Source organism: Procambarus clarkii, chromosome 59 (assembly GCF_040958095.1).
Source record: "Procambarus clarkii isolate CNS0578487 chromosome 59, FALCON_Pclarkii_2.0, whole genome shotgun sequence".
NCBI classification, from domain to species: domain Eukaryota; kingdom Metazoa; phylum Arthropoda; class Malacostraca; order Decapoda; family Cambaridae; genus Procambarus; species Procambarus clarkii.
The window spans coordinates 23,697,491-23,709,964 of record NC_091208.1 but is presented as its reverse complement, the minus strand read 5'-3'; the positions used below and the strand labels follow the sequence as shown (position 1 = coordinate 23,709,964).

General features: G+C 41.7%; 1 protein-coding gene across 1 annotated transcript in view; it reads right to left on the bottom strand.

Moving 5' to 3' along the window:
* Positions 1-12,017, bottom strand: part of LOC123768090 (cystinosin homolog) — a 149,473-nt gene extending 137,456 nt beyond the window's left edge. The window contains exon 1 of the mRNA XM_045758385.2: positions 11,662-12,017. Coding sequence (XP_045614341.2) covers positions 11,662-11,752 — 91 coding nt within the window. The 5' untranslated portion in view covers positions 11,753-12,017. The remainder of the gene's footprint in view (positions 1-11,661) is intronic.
* Between the last annotated feature and the right edge of the window lie 457 nt (positions 12,018-12,474).

Sequence of the window (12,474 nt, the reverse complement as noted above, 5' to 3'; positions counted from 1 at the left end):
TGGCACTTTAACAGAATTTTCTCCTACTGGTCTATTCCATTCTATGCTAAATCTGATTTCTTTGTGATCACTGCTCCCTAGCTCACTCCCTATTTCGATGTCATTAATTTGCGTTTCCCTGTTAGTTAACACTAAATCTAAAATATTATTTTCCCGTGTTGGTTCCTTAATGTGTTGCGTAAGAAAGCAATCGTCAATTAATTCTAGAAAATCTTCTGCTTCACTATTCCCTGTTTTGTTCAACCAGTTTATTCCGCTAAAATTAAAGTCACCCATGACATAAATACTGTTAGATCTAGATGCTCTAGATATTTCATCCCATAGATGCTTTGCTTCCATTCTGTCTAAATTTGGTGGCCTATATATTACTCCTATTATAATATTATTAGCTTTTTCGTTTAATTCAATCCAAATAACCATCGAAGATAGGGTCTTCAATCCAAATAACCATATGGGAACCATCGAAGATAGGGTCTTCAGTAGCAGACAAAAACCAACTGTATACTGCCGTTATGTAGATGACATATTCGTAATAGTAAAAGACTCAGATGAACTAATTGACCTAAAAAGACACCTAGAGAGAGAGTCAGTACTCCGATTTACACATGAAAATAGTGAAAATAACAGTCTGCCATTCTTGGATGTACTAATAACAAAAACAGGAACCTCTTTAAGCACCAACGTATATACCAAGCCCACCAACATAGGATTATGCCTGAACGGTAGAAGTGAGTGCCCCCAAAGATACAAAGCCAGTGTTCTCAATGCTTATATTCGTCGAGCGCTTACCCACTGCTCTGAATGGAGCAACGTGAGTAGAGAGTTTGAAAGAGTAACTCAGGTATTGGTGAACAACGGATATAGCAACGCGGAAATAAACGCTGCTATAAGAAGACACTTGGACCGTTGGTATAATTCAGAACCTAGAACAGAAACCACAACACCCCCAATAAAATTATATTACAAATCTACCATGCACAGTGAACATATAAAAGAGGAAAGAATAATGAAAGAAATAATCCGTAAAGGAGTAAAAAGCACTACTCCTAACCAAAACATAAACCTGATAATATTCTACAAAACCAAGAAGACTTCCGAACTCCTTATCAAAAACAGCCCGAAGCCGACGGAGAACCCTCTACAGCAGTCAAGCGTTGTATACATGTACACTTGCCCCCACGAAGGATGTAACCTTCAATGTAAGTACATAGGTATGACGTCGACCAAGCTGACGAGGCGTTTGACATGCCATCTTCAATCTGGTGCCCCTAGGAATCACATGAGACAAGCCCATGACATTACTCTAACAAGAGAAATGTTGAACAAGAATACTTGCATAATAGACAAAACCCAAGATTCAAGAAGATTACAAATTCTTGAGGCAATTCACATAAGAATAGAGCGACCTACCATGAACACCCAAATCACGGAACTATTTACTCTACCCACCATGAGAGTAAGGACAAGACAAGAACATATCGATGCCAACACAGAAGACAATGTCCAACATAACAGGCCAATTACACTGGATTAATCTTTGTGTTTAGATAGGAGTTGCCTCGTATGGGCCAATACGCCTTCTGCAGCCCCTATGTTTATCCCTTATGTATCCCCCCATGTTTTTCACCTTCATTGTATTATCACCTGACCTAATGCGGGTATAAAATCAACTAATATATATATATATATATATATATATATATATATATATATATATATATATATATATATATATATATATATATATATCGTGCTGTGTACCATATCTATGAGTGTCTCGATGAAGGGCCAGTAATGTGTGAGACCAAGGTCATGTGTGGTCGGTTGACACCCGGGTGTCTGGGATTACTGTGTCTTGTAATGTGTGTGAGTCAGTAATTGGGATTACTGACTGTGATGTCATTACCATATGGGTATGTTAATGACATTTGTGTTGTGTGTATTTGGGCAGTGTAATTATATATATGTATATATGTTATATGCTGCCCTGGGTACTGTGTTGCTTGGTGGAATCTCTAATTATAGGTAATTAGGGATTTAGTAGTTAATTAGGGGTAATTAACTGCATCAAGGGGTTTCACATTGTTTGATGAGAGCCCCGTCGAGTGGGTGACAGTGCATTTGGTTAATGATTACATTATCAACTAATTAATTGTCTGTGATGCAACTAATTGGTTACTCTGGCTAATTAGAGGTAATTAGTGCTAGCTGTCGGTGGAGCGACAGTGTGTTGAGTTAGCGTACTTTCATTGCTGTAGTAGTGTTACGAACCCGGATCCAGCGTCCGAGCCTGGAGCAGTGACAACCACGCCATCTGTGGGTCAGCTCCCGAAACCCCCGCCAAGCGGACGACGACACCTGGTGAGGACAGCGTGTACTGGCCTCGAGGACCAGTTTCCAGTCTGGTTCAGCGCTCAACACCGCCGCTCCTGACCTCTGGTGAGGTGGTGCTCCGACGACAGCGCCATCTATGGACTGGATACGTCAGGTGTTTGTGCCCGAGCCCGTAAGTGAGGTGTATTAGTGTCCCGGTTATTGATGACGTGTCTGCTTACAGAGCCGACCTGGGACCACTGTGATGGAAGTGGAGTGAGTCTACCCGAGGCAGCCAGTCTCCATACCTTGAACCTTGCTGCAGCTGTTGTGACGTCGTCCCCCCCCCCCGGAAGAACACTGTGGTGTGTTAGCCTGCCAGTGGAGTGGCAGTAAAAGGATTTACCCGGGACCGACTGTTGGAGACGATCATCCACTGGGGTACTGAAGACAGGAGAGTGACTTGTGGTGTCACACGAAGCTCCTGTCTAGGGCGTTCCCCTTTTATCGTCCGTGGAGTGGCCGTACCAGCCTTGTGGGCTCAGAACCTGCCAGCAGACCAGCTGGACGTGTGGTTGACGGCCTCCACGGCGGTGCCCCTAGTGGACCCGTGTTTTGGCTGACCTGTGGCCAGGGTAGGCTCCACTTCTTTGGAGAATTAATTGTGAGGCCACGAAGAGAGCACCAAGGATTCGGCACTGAGAGTTATGGCACCAGCGTCTTCAGCAGAAGACATCGATTGTGGATTAATCCCCTTGTAAAGTGTTAATACCCCTCCCCCTTGTGCACTCTTTTATTTTATATATTTAATCGGTGATGGTGAAAATTATAATATTAAGTTCTTAGCTTTCTTTCCCTACTCCCTTTAAGTTACTTGCGTCACGGATCTCATCCCTTGATAGCCACTACTGGCTTGGGAACGGATATCTATATCTGACTCTAACAACATCAGAGTGAGAACCCCGTTGCGTCCCGAGAGGGCCGTAACAAGTAGTTAGCTGTTGGTGAGACAGTTAATTACTTACTCTGGCTAATTAGGGGTAATTAGCAATCCATCAAAGTGATTCCACACAGTAACTCATTGCAGGTTGTTACAGAAGTATGAGGCAGTGATGTAGGTGTATAGATATATATTGTTGCCAAACCGTGTGTGTCATTACTGTGGGTGTTCACAGTAATTAACGTGTTGCAGAAGGTTGCAAGTGTATAGGACTGTGACATTTATGTATATATCACTGAGTGGTGTGACTTGTCACTTATGTTGTGTTGCTTGTCTGTGGAGACAAGATCCTGGTGTGTTCTTGTATTGATCATGACTCATTAAGGATTCAGTGAGTTAATTAGGGGGTAATTAACTTCATAAGGGGTTGTACATTGCTTAATGAGGGAACTGTTGAAAGGGCAGCAGCACCTGGTTAACGAGACACGTTTGTTGACCAGATACAAGGTATCATTTAGGAGATGAAATACTTCAAGAGTCTGAGGGAGAGAAAGACCTGGGGATTGATATCATGCCAGACCTGTCCCCTGAAGCCCAAATCAAGAGGATAACGTCAGCGGCATATGCCAGGTTTTTTTTTTTTTTTTTTTTTTTTTTTTTTTTTTTTTTTTTTTTTTTTTTTTTTTTTTTTTTTTTTTTTGAGATATATACAAGAGTTGTTACATTCTTGTACAGCCACTAGTACGCGTAGCGTTTCGGGCAAGTCCTTAATCCTATGGTCCCTGGAATACGATCCCCTACCGCGAAGAATCGTTTTTTCATCCAAGTACACATTTTACTGTTGCGTTAAACAGAGGCTACAGTTAAGGAATTGCGCCCAGTAAATCCTCCCCGGCCAGGATACGAACCCATGACATAGCGCTCGCGGAACGCCAGGCGAGTGTCTTACCACTACACCACGGAGACTAAAGGCACGGAGGTTGGCTAACATAAGAACGGCCTTTAGAAACTTGTGTAAACAATCCTTCAGAACTTTGTATACCACATATGTCAGACCAATCCTGGAGTATGCGACTCCAGAGAGGAGTCCATATCTACTCAAACATAAGACTAAACTGGAAAAGGTTCAAAGGTTAGCCACCAGACTAGTACCCGAACTGAGGGGTATGAGCTACGAGGAGAGACTATGGGAATTAAACCTCACGTCACTGGGAGACAGAAGAGTTAGAGGGGACATGATCACCACGTACAACATTCTCAGTATAATTGATAGGTATTTTCCACAAGGGGCACACGCACTAGGGGACACAGGTGGAAATTGAGTGTCCAAATGAGCCATAGAGACGTTAGCAAGAATTTTTTCAGTGTCAGAGTAGTAGACAAATGGAATGCGTTAGGAAGTGATGTGGTGGAGGCTGACTCAGTACACAGCTTCAAGTGTAGATATGATAAAGCCCAGTAGGCTCAGGAACCTGTATATTAGTTGATTGACAGTTGAAAGGCGAGACCAAAGAGCCTGAGCTCAACCCCCGCAAGCACTATTAGGTAAATTAAATAAAATTAGGTAAGAACACTTGAAACAACTGCCTACTCCATCGAAAAGTTAAGATCTCACGAGCACTGTGTCTACACCGACGGCTCAGTCCAATCTTCTACTGGCCGGACTGCAGCAGCATGTAGGTTTTAGAGAAATAATATTTGCACACAGACTGTCATTGTCAGGTTAAACATTTGGCTGACCTCCACACAAGCAGAACTAGCAGCATTACAACTAGCTACCAGTACATTAAAAAATATTGGAGGAGGAATAATATTTTGTGATTCAAAGTCTGCTCTTCAAGCAATCGAAAACTTCTCCTGGAAGATCGACAGCAAGAACCTCATACTCCCAATTATAAATGACCTAATTGATGCACAGAGTAAAGGGTTTCGAATCTCCTTTCTATGGATACCTTCACACATAAATATAATCCATCATAATGAGACAGACATTGCAGCCAAATTAGCGTGTAACAAGTCTGAAGTTTAATTAGATCTAGGTATCCCCATCTCTGCTGTCAAAACTGTATTGTTCCAAACACTCAGGTCTGATAGGAAAGAAATTACTGACTCCCAACGACCTGAAAGCACCAGCATAAAAAGGTATGATTTGTTCAGATCTGAAACGTATATTTATGGGCAGTACAAAACGTCGACCATACTGTGCGACACAGTGGTTGCCAGGATCAGGTTAGGTTACCGTTACCTGTGGCAGGTGGCTACAGGTGACGGATCTCCCAATCCTGAGCACTCCAGGTGCAAACTCTGTGAGTAGGAACTGTGGCATGATCTCCCACACTACATCACCCAATGTTCAGTTATTACACCGTTCACACCCGTTGGCATGAGGTACCTGGAGCTTTGCACTTACTTCATTCACTCTCGTGTTCTTGAAGATATCCTCAAATTGCACCCAAAATTAGGCAGTGCAGACTATTGAACATATGGCCCTGTATGACTAACCATCCTGTGTGATGGGGACTTTTAGTATCACTACTATTTTGTTCACTCTTTTGTTCATGATATCCTCATAATGCGCCGAGAGTCTGCCAGTGCAGACTACTGATCTCTGTATGACTAGCCATTTTTTAGCCTCACGTAGCTAGCTTTTTGACAGTGTTCTCCCCTTCATATAGTCTATGGTAGCTGCACAAATGCAGATGTACCTAATGTGTTAATTAATAATAAAATAAAGCTTGATATCACTAAGCATAGATCACCTAATAACATGGGTACGCTAAACACTCAAGACTGCCTGGGAGGTTGTGAACATGGTGGGTAGTGACGTTACATAACCAGAGTGGAGTAAAGTGCCTCAGCATGAACATCAATAACACAAGTCAGTGAACAAGTCACAAGTCACTTTGTCACTCAGAAAATCTAATTCCCAACTGGACTGGGAAATGACAAAGTCGAAAACTCTTCTCAAAAGTCAAAGTTCACAATGACTGGAAAGGTTGTGTCATCAGCAAATAAAATTGGCTTGAGGTGTCGAGAGGCATGTGGAAGGTCATTAATGTAGATGAGAAAGAGGAGAGGGCCAAGTATGCTGCCCTGAGGAACACCAATGTTTATGGGTAAGGTGGAAGAAATGGAATCATTCACAGAAACATACTGGAGTCTGTCAGTAAGGTAAGACGGAAGGTATTGGAGGGAGTGACCTCTGACTCCATAATGATGTAATTTAAATTAAGAAGAGTTTGATGGTTGACAGTGTCAAAAGCCTTACGTAGGTCAACAAATAACCCAAAAGGGAACAAATTTTTATCAAGAGCTGCATGTATCAAGTTAATCATTCTAATCAGTGTATCATTAGTGCTTTTTTTGGGTCTGAATCCATATTGTCATGAGCTCAGTATGTTGTGTTTAGCTAGATAAGAGTATAGCTGCTTATAGATTAGCTTTTCAGATATTTTAGACAAGGTTGGCAGAATTTATATAGATCTGAAATTGTTGACATAAGTGAAATCACCAAATTTGTTGACTGGGGTTACTCTTGCCTTTTTAGCTTATCAGGAAAGGTTTGGAGTTTAAGTGATTTGTTGAAGAGCAATGCAATGGCTGGAGCTAGAAATCTGGAGGCTTTTTTGTAAATTAGAGTTGGTATCTCAGCAAGGGCACTTGACTTTGTTTTAAGAGAAAGGATTATCTCATTAACATCAGAAATTAGTGGGAGTTAGGTACAAAAACTTTGCATAGTTCACTGTAAGGTAGTCCTTAACATTAAGGGAAGATAGGATATCATTTGCAAGGGATTTGGCGCTGGATGAGAAGAAGCTACTGAATTTAGTGGCAGTGTCAGAGGCAGAAAGCACACCATCGTTATCAGATAGGAGTATTGGCTTCTTATTCAAGATCTTATTTGATCCTAATATTTGGGCGATAATGTTCCATGTTTTCTTAATGTTGCCCTTAATTTGATATAATTTATTTTCATAGTATTTTATTTTGGCTCTCCTGATTATTTTGGACAGCATTGATGAGAAATCTCCTTGAAACCTTCATTTTAGATGACCCCTAACCTATACTTCTTCTCGTGGTCATGGTTTTTATTAATAATTTTAAGCATACCTTTAGTAAGTCATGGATTGATTAACCTTTTAGTTGTGACTTGTTTAGTTAGCATTGGACAGTGGGTGTTATAGAGGCTCAGAGTTTTTGAAGAAATGTTTACACCACAAGGTTGATGTTCACTATGTTACCTGTTTCAGTCTCCCAGTTAATATTAGCAGCAGCAGCAATAAAGTTGCTTATAGAAGTTCATAGTGCAGCCTAAAGCTTATCTTTATTGTTTCTAGAGGAAGTTTATTAATGTTGGTTAGAAGAAATGTTGGGTAATGGTCTGTGGTCCTATCAGTGATTTTTCCTGAGGTAAGTGGAGAGGGTTTGATAGTCCAGATGTGGTCAAGAGTAGAGACAGTAGTGCCAGTAATTCTAGTAGGTTTAGTAATTAGTAAATAAAGTTAGACAGCTTTTCAATTCGTTAGGAAGTGAGTTCCACATGTGAGAATTTTCTTACGCTTACCTCTCTAGGAAGTGGACCTCAAGCAAAAAGGACTGGTGGAGGTGGGGTCCCTCGATTGTTTCAAGCGCGGGTTGGACAAGTATATGAGTGGGATTGGGTGGTTATAGATAGGAGCTGCCTCGTATGGGCCAATAGGCCTTCTGCAGTTACCTTTGTTCTTATGTTCTTATGACTGTACAAGTGCAGCTTTTATGTTAGGCAAGAGACCATAGGAAGGCGGAAGCAACCGCCGGGACTTCGCCCTAGGGTTAAGTCTCTATCCACCAGGTCGTCAGGCTCCTTTATACCATAGCACAAGTAAGGGTAACTCGTGGCTTCTCACATCAAATTATTGTGATGTGTGGCGCTATGAATCAGGATCAAACTCCCAGAAGCAGACCGTCATTAAGAGATCACATTACTAGAACAATCGACAAATACAGAACGAATAATAAAGTTGAAGGGTTGACATAAAGGACCGTTTTCTATAAAAATTAACAGTTTATTAACAAAGAACTAAACTACTACAACTATGAGTTAACGTTAAGTTAATGTCCATCCAGTGGCACTTTAAAGACAGCTACTTAACAACCATGTCAAGCAACGACTCCTGTCCATTGCTACGAGGCTGAATACTGAACTACCCTGAACACAGGTGTGCCCACTGATGAGGCAAATTAATCAACAAGATTAAGTTTACTACAACAGAAAGTGTTACGTTAATGTCCATCTAGTGGCACATTGTAAGACAGGTGTTCAATAGCCCATCGAGAATATACAACAGTCTCCGTTCTGTTGTCGCTTTGGGCTGACTAAATGAACTAGCTGAACAATGGTGTGCCCACTCACGACACAAGATGGCAATAAACAAACCCTTGCAAGTCTGCAATACAGTAACTATTCAATCAACATCAAGGCAGGTTATAAAACAAGTCTCCTTTTCTCCTTTTCAATTACATTAATTAATACTCTCTGTGACTCCCTGCAATTAAGTTGCAAACGTAAACACAGCCAGGCAAGGTGGGACCCTAAGACCCTTCTCCGGTAATCCCCAAGTTACTTTAACTATCGTCTCCAGAGACGATAGTCAAGCAAATTGCCTTAATCAATTACTAATTGATTCTGTGATTAATTACTTTAAACACAACACTTGTGTCCCACAGACAATGAAACAACATTAGTACTCTACGTTAATCACACACACTTGTCTCCTACAGGTAAGTCAAACTGTTAAACAATAACTCATTAGCTCTTAATTACATCACACTTTACCCATTAAGACTTCCATAAGTAATTACTAATTACTGTCAAATAGACAGCTAATAAAACCCAAGTTAGTTACGTTAACTAAGTTTACCGCTCTCTCGGTAGCTTCTCCCCAGTCTATGTCAAGTTTTACTTTAATGAGCGTTAATTACTCCTAATTAACCTTGAACAATTAAGTAAAGGTCCCACGGACCGATTATTAATTATTCACGAATACGTCTCACTCAACACTACCTAAGCAGGTCTCATCAAACACTGTGAATTCACGGAATAGGTGTTAATTACCCTAATTAACATAAGTGCTAATCTACTGTCCCGCAGACAGATATAATTAATCCAACGAAATATGCTAGCCCAATGACTTCGCCCTATGACAGTCAGTCAGACCTTTTGATATTAATTAACTATCCTAATTAACATGATCCACTAATCAGCCATCATACAGACAGGTAATTAGTCAAGAGCAATTTACGTTAACACACAATACTGTCGCCCTATCAACAGTCCCTCCACACACACTACAACCCGTTCTCGCACTTTCGTATAGTCATTATTGACTTATTATATACGTGCATATGTGACATACTAAACATATTAGTTTACCTTGAAAAGCTTCATAGAAAACACCGACCTTACCTAACCTTCTTAGTATGTTAAGATAAGCATCTTATTGCTTCGTAATTACAATTATTACTTAACCTATTATAGGAATAGGTTAAGTAATAATTGTAATTACGAAGCAATAAGATGCTTATCTTAATATACTAAGAAGGTTAGGTAAAGTCGGTGTTTTCTATGAAGCTTTTCAAGGTAAACTAGTATGTGTATTATATCGCATATGCAGGTATTTAATTAATAAGTCAATATTGACTGTAAGAAAGTGCGAGAACAGGTTGCACACTATGTGAATTCACGATGAAAATGCTAATTACACAATTAGCTAGAGTGAGCAGTTAGCTGTCCCGCGGTCAATTAGTTGCACCTGAAACGTATCTCGTTAACCAGGTGCTGCTGCCCTTTCAACAGTTCCCTCATTAAGCAATGTACAACCCCTTAAGAAGTTAATTACCCCCTAATTAACTCACTGAATCCTTAATGAGTCATGATCAATACAAGAACACACCAGGATCTTGTCTCCACAGACAAGCAACACAACATAAGTGACACAAGTCACACCACTCAGTGATATATACATAAATGTGACAGTCCTATACACTTGCAACCTTCTGCAACACGTTAATTACTGTGAACACCCACAGTAATGACACACACGGTTGGGCAACAATATATATCTATACACCTACATCACTGCCTCATACTTCTGCAACAACCTGCAATGATTTACTGTGTGGAATCACTTTGATGGATGGCTAATTACCCCTAATTAGCCAGAGTAAGTAATTAACTGTCTCACCAACAGCTAACTAACTAACTAACGTACCGTGTAACTACAGCAATGAAAGTACGCTAACTCAACACACTGTCGCTCCACCGACAGCTGGCACTAATTACCCATAATTAGTCAAAGTAACCTATTAGTTGCCCCACAGACAATTAATTTGTTTATAACTTAATTATTAACCATATCACCATACCTGGTGATGAGTATGATGACACCACCAGTTACCTGATGATGAGTATGATGACACCACCAGTTACCTGGTGATGAGTATGATGACACCACCAGTTACCTGGTGATGAGTATGATGACACCACCAGTTACCTGATGATGAGTATGATGACACCACCAGTTACCTGATGATGAGTATGATGACACCATCAGTTACCTGATGATGAGTATGCTGACACCATCAGTTACCTGGTGATGAGTATGATGACACCACCAGTTACCTGGTGATGAGTGTAATGACACCATCAGTTACCTGATGATGAGTATGATGACACCATCAGTTACCTGGTGATGAGTATGATGACACCACCAGTTACCTGGTGATGGGTGTGATGACACCATCAGTTACCTGATGATGAGTATGATGACACCATCAGTTACCTGGTGATGAGTATGATGACACCGTCATCACAATCAACAACCCATGCTCTCGGATATATTACATCACTGTTGACGTGTCACTGCCCCTCAGGTCAGTGACCCGTATACTAAACATGTCAGCGGGCGGCAGAGGTGACGTGATGTCTCCGTCTGTATCCACAGGTTCTTGGATAGGTTCTGAGCATGACTTACTTACCTTAGGCTGTGAACGATGGAGAGGACGTGGAGAGCTTTTTCAATTTTATATTTATATATACAAGAGTTGTTACATTCTTGTACAGCCACTAGTACGCGTAGCGTTTCGGGCAGGTCCTTAATCCTATGGTCCCTGGAATACGATCCCCTGCCGCGAAGAATCGTTTTTTCATCCAAGTACACATTTTACTGTTGCGTTAAACAGAGGCTACTGTTAAGGAATTGCGCCCAGTAAATCCTCCCCGGCCAGGATACGAACCCATGACATAGCGCTCGCGGAACGCCAGGCGAGTGTCTTACCACTACACCACGGAGACTGTGTGATCCGAATTTTTCCCCCGGAATACAAGCTGCGAAATCGTTTAAGAACCGGGTGGTGTCACGGCGACGTACCTGCAGAGGTTGAGGCAGCAGCCAGCAGCAGGAGGGCCGCTGGTCCCCAGGGCCGTGTTAGCGCTGTGTTGAAGCCTCCTGCTCCACCCATGGCTTCCCGTCTCTTCCTCCACAAATCCCCGGAAGCAAGAACTTAGGTTTATCTCCCCTTGAGACTGTATGAATTTTAACGTGATGTACTGAACACTATTTTGACGAATCACAGATGTACAATATTGTACTTGCTGTTTGTCGAGGGGGAAAAATAACACTGTAATGTGAGGACGACGGCCACGTGACGGAGGGCTGGCAGCCAGGTTTGGGCGACCTCTGGGCTCGGCGGCACCGACAACACTACCTCACGACCTTCGCCTCGACTTAAGACACGACTTGTGTCCACGCTTATCGCACGACCATTCTACATTCCACCAAGTATGAGCGTAAACAAAAAACATAAGAGATAAGGCTTAAGAGGTGCGCAATCAGAAACAGCACTTAACCATCATCTCGGCAAGTCATACTTACGAAGGTGATGAGAATTGCCATATTGAGTTGCCAGTGTTGCTGATAGTCACGATGATGAGTTGCCAGTGTTGATGATACTGTCACGATGATGAGTTGCCAGTGTTGCTGATAGTCACGATGATGAGTTGCCAGTGTTGCTGATAGTCACGATGATGAGTTGCCAGTGTTGATGATACTGTCACGATGATGAGTTGCCAGTGTTGCTGATATTGTCACGGTGATGAGTTGCCAGTGTTGCTGATATTGTCACGATGATGAGTTGCCAGTGTTGCTGATATTGTCACGATGATGAGTTGCCAGTGTTGCTGA